General features: G+C 30.2%; 1 protein-coding gene across 2 annotated transcripts; it reads right to left on the bottom strand.

Moving 5' to 3' along the window:
- Positions 1–12287: 12287 nt before the first annotated feature.
- Positions 12288–21627, bottom strand: LOC117907977. 2 transcript variants are annotated; one of them, XM_034821667.1, is made up of 5 exons: positions 21352–21627; positions 20061–20618; positions 16388–17638; positions 16231–16301; positions 12288–12793 (listed from the first exon to the last, which is right to left on the bottom strand). In XM_034821667.1, the coding sequence occupies exons 1-5, from the start codon at positions 21466–21468 to the stop codon at positions 12442–12444; spliced, it is 2349 nt and encodes a 782-aa protein (XP_034677558.1). In that variant the 5' UTR covers positions 21469–21627; the 3' UTR covers positions 12288–12441. The 2 variants fall into 2 exon arrangements, with proteins under 2 accessions (XP_034677558.1, XP_034677559.1); XM_034821668.1 differs by having other exon boundaries at positions 12711–12793; positions 16402–17638.
- Between the last annotated feature and the right edge of the window lie 1591 nt (positions 21628–23218).

The following is a 23218-nucleotide window of genomic DNA, read 5'->3' as shown; positions in this document are numbered from 1 at the left end:
TTAAATTAAAACTTGTAACAAAAACTATTATTATTATTATTATTATTATTATTATTATTATTATTATTATTCCTACCTTTTTTTTTTCCAACAACTCCACCCTTTATTATTATAATAATAATACCATCATTTTTTTCTTTTTGTTCCCAACATTTAACTTCCTTTCCTGTCTGGCTATACTTATCCCTTTATTTATTTTTATTTTTTTCTACACACTTCTACATTATTATTATTTTTTCTTCTTTTTCATACTTCCAAAAAATCACATTATTTATTTATTCATTTATTAAATTTTTCCTTCTTCACATCCTATAATCCATATGTTTTCTCTTTCAAAAAATCCCAAGGTCTATAATATATTTTTCTTTCTTATATTTTTTTTTATTCATTTGAATATTCGGAATTCCCCTATTTTCATAAATTTTCAATATTGTGATCTAAAAATTAAATAAACTAACCCTAATTTATATTGAAATCTTTCAAAGAATTTTTAACAATTCAAAACTAATTAACGAATTGAAAATAATAATTCAAGGGTTAAAAATCTTACTTAAAAAATTGATCTTCAACCTTAAACCTCCAATTCTTCAACCCTACACTCTCTAATCTTTTTTATCTCTATGTAAAAGGGTTTTTTGAATAAAGAAGATAGAGCAAATCTAATTTATACCTAGGACTTTTAAAAATGAAAAGACTTTTCTACCCTTATTAAAGTAATTTAATTTATTATTATTTTTTCTAAATTACTACGCCTTTACCTCTAAATTAGGTTTGGGCCATTACATAAGGTCACATCATCCTAAGATTCCCAACATAAATTTTTGCAATAGTTTTTATTCACTATTATGGTTAAAACTTTTAAGTTATTCTTGATAATATGATTTCATAAGTATCACTTGAATAAAGAATGATATTTTAAAAATACTTGATGAGTATTTGACAAACAATCGAGGATTTATAAACGATAAACACACATATCATAAATTTATTATGAAAAATGGGTGTAAATGTTATAAAGGCATTCTTTTCCAAGATCAATATTGCTAGGAAATAACTTTCAAATATTCATATGGATTAAATTTAGCTAATGAGAATTTTAATAATAATATAATATCTTCTTTTTTTATGTATAAGCAAAATAAATTTTTTTTTTTTTTTGGTCTCATGATCACTTTATGGTGAACCATTTTTAGGAGACTTTCTGGTGGAAGAGAAACATTACAATTTGTAAATATTGTAGTCAAAGTTGGTGCACAACTAACTATTACTCAACTTGAGTAGCTCTCTCCACTCAGTTGTTTCGTAAACCTACAAGAAAAAGAGTGGTCGGATGGTTGTTCTGAGCACACTCCTCCGATGGCTAAGTTAGCTTAGGGAATTCTTGATAGAGTTTTAGTATGAGTAAGAGTGTGCGTACCTTTCTTTTAGATGTTGATGCCTTTTTATAGTGGAAGGTCTAGTAATGTTGTTTGTGCCTTCATGATTGACATTTATTACCGCTTCAATGCACTAATTGTTGGTACATGACCAACTATTACTTGACCCCGATGGCTCTCTCCACTCAACTACTTCACAGACCTACAAAAAATGAGTGATCGGAGGATTATTCCAAGTATGCCCCTCTGATGGCTAAGTTAGCTTGAGGAATTCTAGATAGAATTTTAGTATGAGTCCGTGTGTACCTTTTTTTCAAGTGTTAATACCTTTTTATAGTGGAGAGTCTTGTAAGGTTACTTGCATCTTTACGATTGACATTTATTATTGCTTTAATGTGCATTAATGCATAATGGTCAATTACTTAGTCATTAGAAATAGTTGGTGACTAACGCTATGCAATGATTGCTTGTTTTGAATGGTTCATAATGGTTGCATTTATATCTCTACTACCTAAAGGGTAATTACAGTCTTTGGTTGGGTATTATACTGGACAGATGATGTTGCTTGGTGCAGCCAGACGACTGCTAGGGCCCATAGTCAAAATAAAATAAGATTTGAGCCAAATAAGATGCTAAAAATCTAGTCCTTAAAATAGGAAAAATATTGAAATATAATTGTAGACTCTCAATTTTGTCCCCCTAGCACATGTCCTATTAGATACTTATTCAATACTTTACAGTAGTACCTTGATAGCCCATAGCTACTCACACTACTTACCTTCCTTGAGTCACCTCGGAGACTCTGGTTGAGGGATTGCCTAACCCCTTATTGTGACCCTTGGCAGTTTTGATTTAGACTTAAGCTTTTCATTCCTTTTTAGGATAGCTCTTAGGTGCACTTTTAGGTCCACTTAGGCATCACCCTTGGGTAATTTAGACACTCTAGGCTCGTTTAGACACCTTAGACTCGCCTAGGTTCACCTAGGTACATTTAGGTTCACCTTAGGCCCACTTAAACACTTCATTGGGGCTCAACTTTTTTTATATAATCTCTTGATCATTATTGCATGCATTTGATGATTATATTTGCTTTGTTTATTCATTTATTTATTTGTTTATTTATTCATTTTTTAATTTCTATTACGTTTTTTTTTCTTCTTTTATTTTTCTTTCTTTCATTTATTTACCTACTTAATAGAGAATTGTTAGAATTGTTTAGACATTAAATATGCATACGACCCCTTATTGAATGATGGAATTATATAATCTGGTCTCTCATTTTTTTCCCTTTCTTTCTTTTAAATCATATTTTATTTTATTACCAATCTCATAATTTTCATTAGTTTTATTTATTTATTTGATTTTAGTTTGTTTTGCATGAGGAGGTGGAATTACATAATCTGGGATGAGTGGCTCTTGTGAAGGGAGAAATATGAAATTAGTGAGGGCTATCACGTGAGGAGGGGGTGTTTTCTTGAATTCAGCACCAATAAGAGAAGTCAATGCTTGTTAATCATGAAGAGTGTTATAAATATAATATTGGGGACAACAGGAGCCTGTGGAATCTCTCTGATTGTCACGTTCTTACATGCAAGCTGCATTGCAATACCATAGATCCTTCCAAGAAAAATCTATTTAAACTTCATGAAATTTTTAAGAGCTTACCTAGTGTAGCAATCAAGAGACCTAAAAACAGTGGAGCTTGATGTGGACCATTTTATTAAGGACATGGAATCGGTAATGAGGCGTCCAGTTCATGAAGATGTCACAGCTGACGTTGACACTGAAGGAGGCTCGTCATCTGACATGGATTTTGATGAATCTGAAGATGACAGCAATGTAGCAGAACCATATGGGGATAAGAAGTGTGCGAAGGCTTGGTGCTGCTGTAGTGGACATGCACCATGATGCTTTTGGGATTGTAGAAGCGTATTGGGAATAAAACCATGGGATTGACGCCACCAAGGATGATACGCAGTCCACGCATGAGGAGAAGTGAACATGTAGTCCACCATTAGCGTACAACACGCATGATCGATTCGGGGGAATGGAGGGCTCCACAACACGACCTGTAGCTTCTTTCCTTTTCCTTTTTTTTTAAATGAGCAGCCATCACATCGAAGAGAAGTGGGCAACCAATAAACCAGTCATCTTTCAGCACTATAGAATTGAAGGAAGTAAGAATCTTCTGCCTCAAATTAAAGAATTTTCAAATCCGGAAAGATGCAGCGTATAAGGAACCTCATACACAGGTAGTGGTGCATTCCATATCAGCCGTCATACTTTCCATACTGAAGTGTCCATGCACATTAAAAGAGGAAATAAAAATTTCCCATAAGGGTGAGGCTACCATATAAATAAGAAAAAAATAGAGAGAACAGGCAGGGGGATTTTTATTTGGCAGAGAGAACACACGAGGGGGATTCTTTTTTAGAGGGCGCACAAATAACTTTGAGGAGCCGGCACATAACCATAAAAAATAAGGGAGCAGCCCACAAAATCTCCAAAAACAACGGTTTATAGGTAAGTGTACATTTCCAAATTTATTTTTGATTTCATTATGATCCATCCTTTTAGTCTTGAGTGTTTTAATGATTTTAGTTCTTTGATTTAATTAATCCTATATAATAAATTTCTTGTTTTAATTTCAATTTAGTTTTAATTTATTTTTCTTTTTTAGTTTGGATGTGTTTGTGGTTTTAATATTTTAGTTTAATTTATCCCATTAGATAAAGTTCCCTTTTTTTTTTTTCCAATTCGATTTTGTTTTAATTTATCTTTTATGTTTAGATGTGTTTGTAATTTTCTTTAATTTAATTGTTTCTATTATAAAAGTCCTTATTTTTAATTTTGATTTAGTTCAATTTTAATATATCTTTTATGTTTAGATGTGTTTGTGATATTAATTCGTTAGTTTAATTATTTCTATTAGAAAAGCTTTTGTTTTTAATTTTGATTTAGTTCACTTTTAATCTACCTTTTATGTTTAGTGTTTGTTGTTTTAATTCGTTAGTTTAATCGTTCATATTAGAGAAGTTCTTATTTTTAATTTCAATTTAGTTCAATTTTAATCTATCCTATATGTTTGGATGTGTTTGTGATTTTAATTCGTTAGTTTAATTATTCCTATTAGAAAAAGTTCTTGTTCTTATTTTTTATTTAATTCAATTTTAATCTATCTTTTATGTTTAGTTTAATTAATCATGTTAGATAAAGTTCGTATTTTAATTCTGAATTAGTTTAGTTTCAATCTATCTTTTAGTCTAAATGTGTTAGTGATTTTTATCCCTTAGTTTAAGTAAGTTGTGAAGTAAAGTTTTTTTTTTTTAAATTCCGGATTCACTTAATTTTAGTTTATGATTTAATTTGAGTGTGTTAGTGACTTTAATTCCTTAGTTTAAGTAATTTGTGAAGTAAAGTTTATTTTTTTAAATTCCGGATTAACTTAATTTTAGTTTATGATTTAATTTGAGTGTGTTAGTGACTTTAATTCCTTAGTTTAAGTAATTTGTGAAGTAAAGTTTATTTTTTAAAATGAGTTTTGATTTTGTTTTGTCCCATCTTTTTAGTTGATGTATTTTTATAATCTTAATTTAGTTTATTAGATTAATTAATTTTATTGATAAAATTTATACTTCTGATCTTGTTTTAGTTTAATTGCAATTTATTTGTTTGGTTTGCATTTTTTTTATATAATCTTAGTTCATTAATTTAACCAATTCTACTGATAAAGTTCATGTTTTTAACCTTGTTTTAGTTTTGTTTTAATTTATCTATTTAGTTTAGGCTTTTTTTTTTAGGATTTTAGTTTATCAATTTGGTTGATCCATGTAATTAATCTCATGTCTTTTAAAATTGTTTATCCTTGTTTTGATTCATGTTATCTAGTTTAAGTGGTTTTATAATTCTAGTTTATTAGTTTAATTGATCCTATGCAATTGAATTCATGTTTTTAAATATTAATCTTATTTTTTTATTTCATCTTTTAGTACATAAGTTTTTAAGACTTGGGTTGTTTAAGTTGATTGGTTCCATGTCATTTTCATATTCTGAACTTCTTAATTTTATTTCTTGGTTGATCCACTTTTAGTTTGTATGTTTTTCAAAGCTTTAGATAACTTGTTTAATTGATCTTAAGTTGTATTATTTCTATCTTAAATATATCAATTTTCATTCTTAGATTGACCATAATTTAGTTCATATGTTTCTCTAAAATTTTAGTTAATCAGCTTAATTGGTTTTATGTTAGTTTTTTATTATTCTCCTGTGTTCGATTCCCCATTTTTAACTCCTGATTAATATCTTCTAATCTTATCTTGTCTAAAGTAATTTAGTTTATTGCTTTGATAGTTTTTTGTGAAGTTTAATTTTTAGGGGCCATTGGAAAATCATGAAGATTGACCTCTACCCTCACCTTTATTAGTTTTGTTGATTACTGAGAAAATTTTACTTTGTGATTTTGTTTTATTTTGGGTTGCCTATATTTGATCTTTGCGAATTGTTTGTTTGTGAATAATGTCTTTCCTTTTAAAATAAAATACTTTTCCCAAAATTTTCCTTATAAAAACCTATTTTAAAAATTCATTTAGAGTCCTTAGAATCAAAAACCCCATTTTCTTAAAATAATATGCAACCATTTTTTGATCGGTTTGCATCTTTCTCGGTTTTTAATGAAAAGTTTGGTTTTAAATCAGACACGAATCAAAGTTTGTGGTCCCACATAAATGGGATAATTCTAGGCTAAATTCGTGTATATCAATTAGGGAATTGGTGAAACCCCTAATAAAAAAAAAATCTTTTTTAAAAATTCCTTTTTTACTATCACCTTTGCTACTTATTGAAATCGTGTTTATCTTCTTTTTTTAAGAATTCTATACAAGACATGTGTGATGAATGGTAATTTAGTGTACTTCGATCATTTTTGTTATATTAATTAGATTTGCATGTTAGGATTTTTTTTGCTCTATTATTTATTATCTAACCTCCCCCTATCCTGCGGAAGCACGCTATGAGTTATATATGTTATCCAGGTACATTCCCTAATACTCACTTTCTAAACCCTATGAATACGATTGTCATTCCGTACTATGCCCATGCTTGCTATCCTGTTTGATTGCCTTGATATATATTTGATGCTTGTTTGATAATCTTTGACAAAAACACATGTTGTGTGATGTATCTTTATACTAACTTTTATGTTTCATTATAGCGTTTGATAAGTCGTTCAGGTACGCACTTTAACTCTCTCCTATGATCAGACTTTCTTGCTTGACATGTTTTTTTTTTTTAAAACCCCTAGCTTACTTAGGTATCCATGATCAACTATTTAATTGTCACATTTCCCTCAACTTAGTCAGTAGAGACCTTTATAGGGCTTAGAGGGGTGCTACCTTTTAGAGGTACCTTCCCAATAGGTAACCTGATCCCCGGACCTAGACTCGGGTTTTTCAAAGACATGTTTTTTCCAAAAATTATGGAGTCACATTTTAGGGTTTTTCTTTCTTGTTTTATTTTCCCTTTAAAATAAAAATAAAATAAGTAGCGACTCCGACTTTTTCCAAAATTAATTTTTCACAAATAAAAAAACGAGTCTCACCGATCAAGTGGGGGCGCACGTGAAAATGCGGGTCCACAATAATATTCTATAAAAAGCAATAAAATTAAAATATTATATAATCTTTTTGGTTTGGAGTAGTTAAATTTGTATAAATTGTTATTTTCCAAGCTGTCCTCAGCAATATATAAACTAATGCTAATCATTGCCTATTTAACTGTAATATACTCCTTTTTTTTTTTTATCTAAGACACTATATTTAATATATTGCATTGTGATGCAAAATTAAGGGTAAACACGATTAAAATTTCTCAAAAGTTTTTCAACTTTTTGGGGAATTAACATCAATTTCATACACATTAGCAATAGATTATTCTTCAACCATGTTGTACCCGTTAACTATTTTTAAACAACTTGTTACAAGATTTGTTTGTGTGAAGGGATTTGACCAAAAATCAAAAGCACTTAAACCTCTTATGGTTGGATTGCACCTTCCAAAAAGTAAGTTAGCTAAGTTGAAAAATAAAAAACAATCATAAGTAATATTGGATCAAGAGATAAATGACAAGTATAGGCAACAAGCAGGGTCTCTTTAGGCTATGAAGAAGAAGATTATTGACTTAGGGATGACAATGGGGTGGTTTTTTCTAGGTATCCATCTCATTTCATCCCTAATGGGACTAGGTTTAAGATAAATATAAATAAGTTCGAGGTGGATTTAGGAATTTTTTGAAAAAAAAAAATTGGGATGGGTTTGATGTCGGTTCGGGTTTAACTTCATCCCACATCTTGCCCCAATTATATATAATATTTAATAAAAAATTATTTTAATTATTTTTTTCATTTTTCAACTTTTTTAAACATACATACAATATTACTTTTCGTAAAAATAAATTATAAATATTTATAATATTTATTAATTTATAAATTATATTTACTTTTAATACAATTTAAAATTTTTAAAGTGAAAATAATGAAAAACTTTCAAAAAAATGTAAAATTGAAAATGTTAAACAGGGTAGGACAAGTTGGAATGGATATGAGAGTTTCCTACATCCACTATGCCCCATTCCGCCTCATTTAGTTAGTTCTTTTTTTCTTTTTCCTTTTTTCCTTTTTTCCTTTTTTTGGTAGGGATGTGAATAGAAATAAGTAAATGAGACAGGTTGTAATGGGATGGCCTATCTAGAATCCACCTTGTTGTCTAGGGGTAAACAAAACTAAAAAAAACCAACAAACCAATCAAAATTAATTATATTGGCTCAGTTTTCAATCATAAAAATGTCGATTCAAATTGAGAATTTTAAAAATCAACCTTATCAATTTGATTTTCAATTTTCTTTTCTACTAACTAATAAAACCCGAACCTAACCACCATTCAAAATCTTATATATAATTATTTGATATTTGGTAAGTCTTTTTATATTAGATTATATTAAAGTAATTTATTATTTTTATATTATGGTCAAATTAATTCTAAATAAGTTCAATATATTTTTAACATCAAATACAAGTTAATTTCAATTAATTTTAAAAATAAATTAGACTTAGGGCCTAATATAAACTCAAAATTTTGGGTTTTGAGTTCAAAACAAATACAAATTTACAACTAGGTTGAGGACTAAAAAAGGTCATTGAGTTAGAAATCAATCCACAAAAACTGAACCAAACCGACCTTAAAAGGCTTCGTTTGGTTCGATTTTTCACTCCAAATTTTGGTCGGTTTGATTTTTATCACATATAAATCGATTATATTGGTTTTGTTCATTTTTTACTTAAAAACTAATCAAATCGACCTTATTTATACTCGTATCATTGTCATCCCTATGCTAACTAAGAATAAAGATGAGTCGTTACTAACATATTGTTGTACATCCAAATCCTATACATGATTAAAATTATGATAGTTATTCCAATTCAGGTTTCAAACTAAGTAATCCTTGAATTGTTAGCAATCATAATATAGCTTCAAAGCAACTTGATTCCGATTTTAAAGCTTTGTTTTGTACAAATTATATCAAAATTTAAATAATAAATAAGACAACTTTCAAAATAATAGTAAAATAAAAATAAATAAATTTATATACTTTTTAGTGAAATGAAATAGTACTTAATATAATTATAATTTTGATTTTTTTTCTTTAAAACATTATATATATTATCATATATGATAATATACCTAATAAATTATTATAAAAATACCAAATCAATTTTAGGATAGGTTTTCATTGACTAAATCCTTAACCTAAACTCAACCCAAAGGAAGTTTTAATTGAATTACTTAACTCAAGCTCAACCTAGGCTTAGACTCAAGTAAAGGTGAATTCAATTTGGGTTGTATTGAGCCACCTTCACCAAATTGCACTTAATTCAATTGATGTCCACATGAAATGTTCTTTTGCCCTAACTAGATTTCATTCTTTCATAAGTCTTTAGAGAACCTACTAACTCATCCATTCTCAAGGTATTTACATCTTTACTTTCTTCTATAGCAATTTTAGTTCTAAATTTCTAAGAGAGATATTTCAATGTTTTTTTTTACTACCTTATATTTGGAAATTCTTTCACCTAAGTTCAAGCAAGAGTTCATATTATCACTCCGTTCCGTATCAAAGTAAGAAAACAATTCACTTCCATTCATTTTGATACTCTCAAATTTAAAACTCAATATATAGAGTTTGGACAACTTCATAAAAAAATGCTCTTATAAGTAACATTTGATGTATCCTAAGCCTCGTTGATATATTTACATGTTGCAACCCTTCTGAACTCATTAAAACTCGTACCATTGAAAATACAATAAAAAGCCATGGTAATAGTTCCATTGTTTGCATTGTCAATCTTGTCCCGCTTTTATTTAGGCTTAGTTTCAATAATTGATCTTTCATTTTTGTTTACTAACATACGAGAGGCAACCAACCATATTTCACTATATTCTAAAAGTTCTTATTGCATTTTTAGGAAAAATTTCATTCTTTCTTTTCGATGGACGTAGTTATTCCTATCAAGGCATGGGGAATAATTAATGGAAGACTCATGCATCAACTCTTTGAAGTTCCACGAGTTAAAAATCTAATAATAGGAATTGAAAATTTTAAAATTTAAATTTTAACTTATTCTTATACCTATTGAAAGTGTATTCTTGATTTGAAAAACTACTTAGAAGGGGCTAAGTAGGTAATTCAAACAATATGTATACCAAATTTTAAATTATACTCAAATTTTCTTGGTTATTAATTAATTCAATCAAAGATATTAGAAAATTAATCAATACAATGGAATACAAGATATACATGGAAAATCATTTATAAAGTTTCCTAAAAACTCTATAAATATGAAAAAACCATAGGTAATATGACTGCAAAATGAATCCATTAAATATGAAAAGAAACGATTTTACTTGATCCAGAAACATGTACTCTTAAGGATCTTATACCAACTAACACTTACTCTTCTTTCACATCCATAATGTAATAGATACTCCTTAATGGATTACCTTAATCATGTGATGAGGTTTGCAAATTGATGAACCACCAAGCCTTTCTATTGAAAAGACTTCAAAATATGATTTTGAAAGTTTTTGAGATTGAGAGTACTAGGACAAAGTAATGATCAAGGTTTGAAATATCAATAAACATGAATATATGGGTATTTGGATTTTATGAATATATCGGAAATATCAGAAAAATATTATAGGATATTTTGACAAAAATATCGATCAAACAGAAATTGTTAAAAAATTATGAAAATACTTCAAAAACTTTCAAAAATTTAATAAAATAAGTAAAAATACACATATTAAAGTTATTTATAAATGTAATTGACATTATGATTAAAGATAATATTTATCAAATTTTTATTAAAAAAGTTAGCTTAAATTCCTTTCATATATTTATATTCATTCATTTTAAAATTTTAAAAATATTTTTATTAAAACATTTTTTTACTACATTTTAAATAAATAAAAATTAAATTGATTTATATAAAATATTTTATTTGAGATTTAATTTTTAATTTTTTATTACAAATCTATGGTGACAACTTTTTCTATTAACACTAATTTATTTAAATAATTAAAATTATTAATAATTTATCTTATTAAATTAATTTTGATTTATAAAATAGTAGAAATTCATTAATTTTTTTTAATATATTATAGGAATTTTTTAGTAAAATTATATTTTTAATAATTTAAAATTAAAAGAATAAATATAAAAAAAAATTAAGAGTGAAGTGATAATAATTTTTTAAAATAGGATTAATGAGATAAATATGAAAAGTAGTTAAAAATAAAATGATAATATAAAATAAAATGATAACATAAATTTAAAATAAAATATAAATTAAAAATGAATAATTAAAAAAAATAAACAAGACAAATATAAAAAAAAATGGCATTTTTTGAGAAGGCATCAAAAAATTGTCTATACATTGGCCATTTTTTGGCATACCGCCCATGCGCATCACTCCACGCCCATTTTTTTTACCTTTTGCCAATATTTCGTCGATATATTGGCAATTTTACCAATTTTCTAGCAATTTTTCGTCTGACCAATTATCCTGATTTTTGTCGATATTTCTCCCAATTTTTTAAACATTGGAAATGACTATGTAATATATGCATCATCATAACAATTCCAAGACTAGATTTCAATAGAAAAACCCTTGTTGGTTTATTGAAAGTAGGTCCATGCTGGATTTTATCACCAATTTTTTTACCTTCTGCCAATATTTCGTCGATATATTGGCGATTTTGTCGCAATAAATCCCAATTTTTTAAACATTGGTAATGACTATGTAATATATGCATCATCATAACAATTCCAAGACTAGATTTCAATAGAAAAACCCTTGTTGGTTTATTGAAAGTAAGTTTAGGCAAGACAAATTTACAAGAAAATGTTCATTTCAAAACTACAAAAGTCATAAACATGAAAAAATAAAAATTGGAAGTTTCAAGCTTCCTGTTGAGGGCATTAGAATGCGGTAGAAACGTTGGAACGTTGCCTAGTAGTATGCTCTTTAATGCCCATGGGACTTTTGGACATCCTTTTTGTGACATTTGAACATCCATGATACCTTTTAAATTTCTTGCAATTTTTTTTGTTTACTTTTTCCTCCAAATTACTATTCCAATTGATTTTGCTTAGCCAATGTAATGTTCTAACACGTCCAACACATACATACATATATCAAATTTTAGGATAGAGTAGCTTGAAGTTAACTACAACCATTAAGACCCTAAGACATAAGATATGTCAGAATCAGTGCAAAAAATGGAACAAAATTCCCAACCTAATATAAGACACTATCATCAATATTAATGGAATTATTAGTTGATTTTTTTTTTTTTTTTGATAGATATGGAATTATTAGTTGATATGTACAATTACATTACAACAATCAGACCATTGTCCTTTTACTACAGGTAACACCTACGTACCAGAACATTAAACTTTCAAATGAAGAACCAGGCAGCCATACAATAACCATACCAAATAAGGAGAAATTCTAACTTTTCCTTCCTTTCACAAATTTCCAAATGCTCTTCTTTTTCTCCCACCTTAGAACTGCCATTTTCCCACATTTCCATTTTCTGTATCTTTTCCGATCTCTCAGCCAGTTAGAATAATCCTTACCCTCCTTGCACTCTATGAAATCAGCTAAATCATCCAAATCGGATGGCTCTTTGGAGCCTTCAAGTAAGCAATTGAGAAAAATCTTGCCATTGCAGGTCTCCTCTGTTTTCTCTTCTATGCCGACGACACAATCCATATTATTCAAGATTGATGCATTTGCACTTCCTGACATTTCTTCTTGACCATCTTTGTTTCCTGAACAACTGCTTGGAAGCAAATCCGTACTGCAAAAACAAAAATAAAAACGTGTCAACTTATTTTGGCAGCCTAATCTGAAAAGAAAAATGTCATCACCATCGGGATAACAACATACAAATACATACATATATATTGCAACTATGAAGTAAAGATTATATTGAAATAAACAGATGATTTGGAATAATGTAACAGATATATTAATGGCTTTATAAATTTCTTGTTTTCAGATCATGAGGTGTAGTAGAGTTTTAGGTACACAGGGCACTTATGCCATTGCTGCCTTGGCAAGGATAGGAATGGCTTTGAGCCAGCTACAAGCTACATAGAGTCTGTCTAGCACTTACTGATGGAGTCTAGGCTCATACAATGCTTGCAGCATATTCATATTTATTTTAAATTTTGAACAGCTTATGGGTAGCAAGCCCTTACACAATTTTCTAAGTTTTGGTATTTTTCTTATTTTTTTCCTAAGTTATACTGCAATTTTCCATTTCCTCAACGTATCAAAAAGATTCTGAATGTGCAACAATCCCACCAATCAATATTTAAACCTTGACCCAAGTTCTTCTGTACAATTACTTGGATCTTCTCTACCATGATGTAATATACTACATTTTCACAATTTATCCCTGTTAGTCACAAAAACCCAACTAGAAGAGCACAAACATATTATTTCTGCCAAAGTCAACCTACAATTTAGAACCAAGTTTAGATGGCATTTCACATTGTGAAAATATTTTTACAGTTCATAACCAGCCCCACTGTAGTAACTAAAGCAAAGTAAGAGATCAGTAATCAATTGACAATAAAAACGTTTCAAATGGGCCAATCTCTGGAGTTCCAACAATATAAAGGGAAAGAGCCTTGTGTTTATATAGATCATACCAACAATCACTCATAGAAAATGAAAATTAAATTGATTACATTATTCCAACCATTCAATATAAATTTCAGAATATGAAAGACAGTATGCAAACTTTAAGTGAAATCCATTATGGCTTGAGCTTGGTATAAATTTCAGGACATTAACCAAAAAATATGAATCAGGAACTAGGAAGTAAACTTTGGGTTTGTAATCAAAAGGATACGGAAATTAAAAGGGTGTGGGTGTGTACAAAGGAAAAAAAGAATAGCAATTAAGAAAACAATGTAAAGAAGAAAGGGAAGAAGAAAACAAAAGGTTGAATCAGATAAACCTTAATAGTCCAAGTAATGCCTTCCAAGCGGCATACATGGAAGAGAAGACAAAGATCACCATCAAATAGTGAGAAACAGCAGAAAAATCTTATCATTGAAATATTAAATTGTATGTACAATTCTTTCTTATATAAAGGCAGGAATACAAATATCTGATCTTAAATGCAAAATAAATAACTTTCAAAATAAGACATATTTACCGAATAAAAACTTCTTAAACTGGAAATGTGATCTCTCCATAAATTTCTCCTCCCACTCTCAACAAACTCATTGTGGCAAGCAGCCACCATCATTTCAACATTTCCAGGATAACCCAATCACCTCCAAATATAGGAGATAAAAGATAGACCAAAAATCATGCGCTACTACACAAGGAAGCAGCACAAGGTCCTCTCTCATAACCTGACTAATACATGCCATACCATTTTGGAATAACTCATCCCTTTCTAACTGGTTGACAGATAAGATTTATCCCAAACTGTTGCCCATAAAACTAGAAAATCATCCCCTCCTCTCACCACCTCCTTATATTCAACCAAGAATTTCTTGTGGCAAGGTTTCCTCCCTACTCACATACCCATTCACCACCTGAATGTAATTCAAAAAAACTACCACATCTTGTATCTTCCAATCCTGGAAATCTACAACAAAACTCAGATTACAATATGCATCAGACCCGCCCTTGAGGCCTGGCTCAAGTGGTAAAGGGATGGCGAGGATTTGTGGGAGGTTTCAGGTTCAAGTCCCAATGGAAACAAAGATTTACCTATCGAAAAAAATAAATAAATAATAATATATGCATCAGACCCCTCTTGAACTCAGTGATCAGCAACCCTGTACTATAAGAAGCCCCTCTCCACACTACAGGGCAACCAATTGACAATTTACATTTATGGGTTTGAAATTTGTATGTTGGGACAAACATCATAAGATTGACTCACAATATTTATATAAATTTATGGAAATTTGATAATTGATTGAAGTATATAATTGTCTTTCTGCAACTTCATGAGTTTTCTCTTTACTTATAAAAACTTCAGAAAAACCTATATCTCAACATTGATGTGAAAAATGAAAATATAAAACTAGTTTTAAATTAAGGTCACTTCTTTAAATAACCTTTGTTAGGCGCCCTCATGAGGTCTTGAGATCTATTATTGTGAGGAAACTATAAACTAAATTAGCTGCTTTTCTTTTGAAAAATCAATATTAATTGGAAATTTTCAGTGTTCTGATCTTCGCAGGGTTCTCCTTGAACTTTCTATAATACATAAATACTGGATAGCTTAACTCCTGCAAAACATCATTGATGCATCTAGTAAACAAAGGTTCACCCCTAAAATATATTCCACTTTACGTGTCCAATGTTAGAACCAAATTTGAAGTTCTCCTGAATGAGGCATATATCAAGATCTATAACAAAAAATAAAAAATAGATATTAAAAAAGAGTTGTTATTAATGGCATCACTAACAATCTTCTCTATTCAAGATACATTTTCAAATAATTCAATTATTTTACATCACGAACAAGATAACATATATGAATATATTTCTCTTTCACATTTCTTATATCCCAAAAGGACAAGCATGCACTTTGTATCTTTTATAAGGTGTCAATGTCTGATTATGGCAACAAACACCAATATGTTAGAACATGTAAAGAAAAATTATACATAAGACTTGAGTTCTTAAAATAGACAACAATGGCAAATTCAAACTTAACTTCTTCTGCATTGCATTCCAGAGCATGCAAAACCCTGCTTTTTTTCTTAGATATCAACACTTTATAAATAGAAGGAAAATCATCACAAAGGAGCAGCTCAAAGAATGACATACTTTTTTATAGATATAAATGAAAGGCTTGAAGAATGACATATGTAAAACCCAAATTTAAAGAATAAAAAGTAGAGCATGACTAATATGCTATGATACCTAGATCCTTCAATTTCACCCAACATGCCCATGTCAACCTGACATGACATGGGTGTGGGTATGAGATCCTTGTCAGAAACTCCTATTTTATTTAAGGTGTGGCCATTTAATTTTTTTCATTGATATCTTTCCATTCTTTCAACTTTCTTAGTAATAATCATACTATAGAAAAAGAAGAGTTTGCTGAAAAGTGAATTTTTATAAGAAAATTTAGGGATAAGAGGGGCGAAAAAGATTATAAAGGGGCAAGAAATTAAGGAATAAAGTCTTAGATCAATTAACAAAGAACTGCCCAGATACAAGCTCACAAGATCAAAACAACATATCATGTACCTCAAGTACAATGTTTGAACCTTCTGAAATTTTGATGCAACCATTTGGCTAGAATTCTGTTCCACCAGGACCTGCATCATTAATCAGAAATTTGACTACATGGAATTAATAACAAGGAATAAACTCAACAAGCCAATTTTAGAATAAACAATTTTACCCGTTGGATGTTACCAGATGATATTCCAGATGAAAAGGATTCCACCTTGGAAACAAGTAATGGTCTCAATGCATCTAAATTGCCTTCTTCAAAAATAAATAGATTCAGAATTATCATCATTGCCAGTGTGCAACCTTTAACCACGAAATCAACTCCAATAGCTAAACTTATTGATAGCATGCCTGAAAAATGCAAGAGCATCATCTTGGAATCCTTATGTCTTGTTGAGTGGTCCATCACATGGCTTAAGAACTTCGAGATTGGAAGATGGATATTATACCGTCCAAAATTGGCAATGATGCCCAATATATATTCATATTCCTTACATGAAGATAAGTCTTTGAAGGTTTTCAGACAACCAGGATTCCCACTATGGCTGATACACCAAATAGCTTGCAACATTGAGCTACTTATTAACTTCAAAATGGAAGCAAGAAGATAAGTATCTTGCAAACTTGCATCTCCCTCCTTATGTAATTCAGTATCACTATCATCACCAGAAAGAGCTTCAGGTATCATGTGACTTAAGATTAACACAATGTCATCTCTGCATGATTTATCCAGAATATATTGGTTCTCCTTTACAAATGTGACAGCAGAAGTGACCAAATCAAGTTTTGTTCTTGAAAACCTATTGCTCAAATACGAATTCCATGAATTCTCTAACTGTGTAATTAGACCATTCATTTTATTTCTCATGACTGACGGTATATAAGATTCGAAAGATAGCTGAAAGCCTCCATCAGAGGTTGACGATTTGATAAAAGAATCTTTAAAACCTATAGGATGGCCATCTATTTGCAAACTAGATATGTGTCTGTTGTAAAAGATTACAGATGTTTCAAACAATGATAGGTAGCAATTCATAAGTCCAACATTTGGTCTCGTATTCTCAGGATCCAAGTCAATAATAGTGGCTTCAGAAACCAACGAAACTATATGTGCCTGGAAAATTTTTGGTGCAGAAAGCATGATGGGGTTCTGAAGCAATGATATGGCTGCAGTCAGGCTCAGTTCAGGAACTCTGAAATCCTTCTGATGCAGCCAAAATAATCTATTGAGGAAAATTTCACAGGCTTGCTCATCACAAACTGATAGGAGAAAATGAGAAGAGAGCACCTCCAGCACACTTCCAATATGACCAGGACTAGAGTGACACATAAATAACATTTCACTTGCAGAGGAAACTGAATCAATTAGCATAAAGTACTCCCTCAATGGTTTATGCACCAAAAGCTCATCAGCAAATACCTAAAGGAAAAAATTCCATGTCAAGGCATGTATTGCTGCAACAGAACTCTCAAACAAGAATTAGGCTGGAGATGACAAGCATCAAATGAGGTAAAGTCTAATGGATTAAAAGCTTAAAAATAAATGAAGACACAGGAGGCCAATCCAAAGATTAAACTTTTAAAAAAATTATAAAAAAAGAAAAAATAAAAATAAAAAAATAAAAAATACAACAAAAAGAATTAGAATCCTAATAGGCTTATATATAGGTCAAATTTCCTTTTTCGTTTTTATGGTTCTATATGGTTTTTAGGGTTTCTCAAATTTATGGATAAGGCCAATTGCTATAAATAAAAAGTACAACAACCATCATCATTTTTTTCCAATTTTGCAATTTTTAATAGCGAGACTCCATTCTTTCCCTTTATTGATGAGACTCCTAGAAGGTGTTAGTAAGACACTGGCATTTCTCTCTCTCTCTCTATTCTATCATGGTGAAAGTTCATATGCTTTCCTCTAAGAGAGACTCCTATGCAACCTCTGTCAGACTTTAAGTTTTATTTTTTCTCTTCCTTCTCTATATTCTTTTTCTTCTTCTTAAATTTTACTTTCTGTTTTGAGACAATAAACCCTAGTTCCTCATTCTTTCTCATAAAGCCTAAAATAGCAAAGCATTGACTAAGCACCACTTGCTTGTAGTAGCCATCTTAGGGTTGTCCCATATCATATATCTAGCAACCGCAAAAAATACTCTCTCTAGTGAAGAACAAAACCACCTGTAAATGAAAGCTCTATTCCTTAAAAATATCCCCCTAAGCCTAATCCAGTCCTTAGACCTCAAACAAAAGGAGGTCTCTTTGAATTTTCTTGAACTCTAGACACTTCAAAAATGGAAAGGTAATATATCGATATATGTACTAAATAAGTCTGAACCAAGTAATTCTTCCCACAAAGGACAGATATGCTTTCTTCCACCTGTCAAGATGTTTAGAGACCTTCTCCACAACCATACTTTTCAGAAAGAAGCACCTATTAGATTACCTCCTAGGGGGAACCTTAGGAAAATCAGGGGCAACTAGTGTAACTGGCATCCCACAAAAGAGACTAAATGCCTAAGTTGGCTTTAAATTATTTATTCCAGCTAACAGGCACTTATTTATCTCAATTTTAAGACCAGTAACCACCAGATATAGGCAAAGAACAAGTTTAAGATTACTGGTACACTATTTAAATGATGGAAAAAAATATAAAATTTAATTGTTTATAGTTCTATGGGCACATCTAAGGATACCAACCAAAGACCAAATATTCAATATAATTATCAACATCTAATTTAGTATGTGTTAGTGTAACAAACCAACACAGCAATGTCTATGATGAACTTGTGTATCATATTTTATGTGGTAAACTATACAATTTGCCTTTTCAGTTGATCCAACATGTGCTTTTTCATAATTCTTGACGTTTCAAATTTTAAAATCATTATACTATTTACTAATGAAACACATATCAGTCGATAGTAAGTCATATGATGAACTTGTGTATCATATCATATGTGGTAAACTATACAATTTGCCTTTTCAGTTGATCCAACATGTGCTTGTTCATATTTCTTGATGTTTCAGATTTTAAGATAAGTCATACTGCAAACTAGCTTTTCAAGGTCACACCATAACACTCACTGTGATTCGGACCAATAACTGAATATCAAAGCCATGATAAGTAGTTCCATTAAAAATGGTATCCAAAGGATCAGTCTCCTGACCACACATATGAAACATATGTGCAACAGAAAATTGCAAAACTATCTTGAAAAGCATACATAGGGGAACATTTTTTGTTTCTCAATCAATGTCTTACTAGTTCATAATCACTCCAAGCCACTAATCACTCCATTAGATACCAATTTTGTAAATATACAGCAAGTTCCACATACTATATAGACACCAACTTATGTTTTGGTCCTTTCGTAACCAAGGTATGAGATGAAGGATCAACAGCATCGTATCAAGTAGAAATTTGCAAAACTTTCTCTGATAACACACAGAAAGGGGACCATTACCTTTCTCAATCAACATCAACTAAGTTGTAATCCCCCCCAACCCATTAATTATTTCATTATATACTAAACTTGTAAATTCAAAACAAGTTGTTGACACATTGGCAGGCAACAATTGGAGTTTCAGAATCCAACAGTGGTATGAGATGTTGGATCCATAACATAAAACCCAAAATAAATAAATAATAAAGAAGAAGAGGAGGAGGAGGAAGAAGAAGAAGAAAAGAGAGAGAAAAGGAAAGGAAAGAAAAGAAAAGAAAGAGGAATTTAGGAGATGGCAAAGGTTTTATCAATGACATATGAATTGTAATATTTTTATTGCCAAAATCAATAAGTATATTCCAATACAACAATTAGCAGAAATTCCAGAATGGTTTGAATTACCTCAAGCAGTGAACATGAAACTGGAAGAAATGGATCAGACGGTTCTATGAAATGGAAGGAAGCAACAAAGTCTTCACAAATGGAGGTGGCATAACCACCCTCACTACATGTGTGTCCACAAGAAACTGATTTCTTGAAGCTTAAGGCATTTTTCTCGTTCCCTTCACTTAAGCCTTGAGAACAAAATCTGCTAAGTATCGTAAGAAGAACTCGACATTTTTGAAAGAGAAGGCTTTGGTCAGATCCAAGCAAGTTCAAGCTGACTATACAACATCTTAAAAGCAGAGTCAATTCTTTGGCAGTGCCCCACATATCTGAATGCAAACTAGATTCTCCAAGATCCCGGCGTGCAAAAACATCACTCAAATCTTTAAACCTTTTACATAGTTCATTGAACATAGTACTGCAGAGATTATGTATAGTTGTAAAGGTGATTTTAAACCCATTCATGCTCCAGTAATTTGAAGCAGCATCATCACTAGAACAACATATTGGTATGTTTACAGATAAATGAGTGAGAAGGTAATACAAGCTTTTCAAGCGTGGAAGCTTTAGAACCTGAAATATCAGACAATTAAAATCACAAAAATGTTTCACATAAAAATCTGTCTAAGAACCAAACTGCAGTAAACAAATTAAACCACAAAACCCCATCAGTTAAATTGGCATGAAACACCAAAATCCATACATCCTACTTTTATTGAGAAACCTTCAGCAAAGAAAAGATGAAAGCCAAAATGCAATTGACATCATAAGTTGTAAATGAATCTTGATGATCAAAGCTGGTCCACTATCTCTGATAGATTTTATTGAATGGTTGAGCTTTAAGTAATAGCTCAGGGTTCTGGTCGTAGCTTGCTTCTTTCTGTTTTGTCGCTTGTATACTTCCGGTGTACTGTGCTCATCCTTCCTTGATTGGAAATTTTCATTTATTTCTATTCTTATTTGTCTATCAAAAAAATAAGTTGTAAATGAATCTTTCGTTTTCTGATAGGCAGGAAAAAGGAAAAGGTGTTTCCTTTTCAGTTTTGGAGCTTTGAATCAACTCAATTGAGCGTTATGTTTCATAGCTTTGAACAAGGGAGAAAACAAAACAAAAAACACAACCACAAAGTATCAGGGACGAGCACCCATTTGATTTATTTTTGGGTTATACTTCACAAAATAGATTTTTGAATTCATATTCTAAACAAAAAAATTCAGCCAAATTTCCCTCTATCCAAACAAGGTAATGAAAGCATGAAACCTGAAGGGCACAGTAGCGAAATGGAAAAGAAGGGCATGGGTGTACCTGTGGAGCATCAATTTGAATGATTAGGGCTTCGAGAGTGGGAGGAGGAGGAGGAGAGTGTGAGGGAGCTAGGGCTTTCCTGCAACCCTTGGAACGCTGCGTTTTTCTGGAACCCATGGTCGTGAAAACAAAACTTTGTGACTCCAAAGTCTCCAACAAATACAAGACTAGAGGATGTGACCCATCGCTTCCACCTCCATCTTTCTTCTCCACCCTTTTTCAATTGTTTTGGCGCCACCGCTTCGCCTCCTACGTTTCACAGCTCAACATCGATTTAGGGGGTGTTTGGTAAGCGGACAGGGGAATAGAAAATGTATATTTTGTTTTTATTACTATTTATGTGTCAATAAAAATGATTTAATGACTTCATTTATAGTGTTTGAATCGACTTATAATTTAAGATTAAAATGGTTATTTGTTTTTATTTTAATGTTGGGTAATAATAGGAATGAGAATGAAAAATAAAATAAATTAATAATAATATCCTTATTTTATAATAATTTTTTAGAAAAATAAATAAATAAATTTTGAGAGTTTTTTTTGTTACTAAATAATAAGACTAAAAAAATAGTATTATTCTAGAATGAAGAATCATAAATGAAATATAAAGGTAAAACAATAATTTTAGATTATTTTATATTTTATTATAGGATGAATGAATTATAATATACGACAAATTGAAATTCCATTTATAAGTAAGCTTTGATTTTTATCTGAATTATTATTTTTATTCTATTCTTATCTTCATAAAATTTATCCAAATATAGGAATGAGAAAAGGAAGGAATAAAATGTATATTCTCACTCCTCAAACCCATGTACCAAACACCCTCTAAAATGTGTGTTATGGTCTTGGATAAAAGTATGGAATTGGCAAAATATTGGTGGTTTGATCTCACCAAAATTTGAGACAAAAATTTTGAAATAAAAAAAAGATAAAAATTCAAGATATTAGAAAAAAAAATCCAAAAAAAATGATAAAGGGAGAAATAATCCATATATTAAAGTTATTTTACTAAAAAAAATATATGTATCATATAATTGAAGACATTCAATAATAAAATAATATGAACTAATAAGAAATATCAAGTTTTTGTCAGGATAAAGCCCTTAAAAGTACAACATGATGTAATAAAATATAGTTTTATTAATAAATATGTTTATTATGATTATGGTTTCACTTTTTATCTTTATTTGCATTAATTGTTATATGAGCATTCACGTTCTATCATTTGCATTATACATGACTTGAGGTGTATTAAAAGTTACATAGAATATACAATTTAGGGGTTTCTTATAAGATGATAAGTTGTTCACGGTTTGGTTCATAGATTTTGGTAATTCAACAAAGATTATATTGCATTATTTTCTAATGGGAAAGATGTTGTCTTAGTCGTCAAGATGGGTTTCTTGTGGTGAATGCACTCGTGTATATAAATACACATTGGACAGGACAAACAATAAATCATGACGTAAAGTTATTGAGTGTCATAATTCACCAAACTATTATATTGTATAAACTCTATACCTTGAGAGGGTATTGAGTCTACATTGAAATCAATAGGTGGTTTTAACCTGTGGATGAGACCTTAAAATGGTCATATATTACCTATAAAGTATGTTATTGTTAATGAAAGGTGGTAACAATAAGTATTTCTTAATAATGACATCATGATATGTGATTATGAAATTTGTGGTCATAATAATTCTTTTAATGAAATTTGAAATACTCCTTAAAGGTAGAATATGTTAGTTAATCACATAATAGAATGATTTATAACTCAAGAATTAAAGAGGTAATCTTGATGATGTTGACAATACTACCATGTTATATTACAAATACTAATTTATAGGGAGTTTGCTTGCAA

Source organism: Vitis riparia, chromosome 18, assembly GCF_004353265.1.
Source record: "Vitis riparia cultivar Riparia Gloire de Montpellier isolate 1030 chromosome 18, EGFV_Vit.rip_1.0, whole genome shotgun sequence".
NCBI classification, from domain to species: Eukaryota; Viridiplantae; Streptophyta; class Magnoliopsida; order Vitales; family Vitaceae; genus Vitis; species Vitis riparia.
The sequence above is the reverse complement of the archived record's forward strand: the minus strand, read 5'-3'. Positions and strand labels throughout refer to the sequence as shown.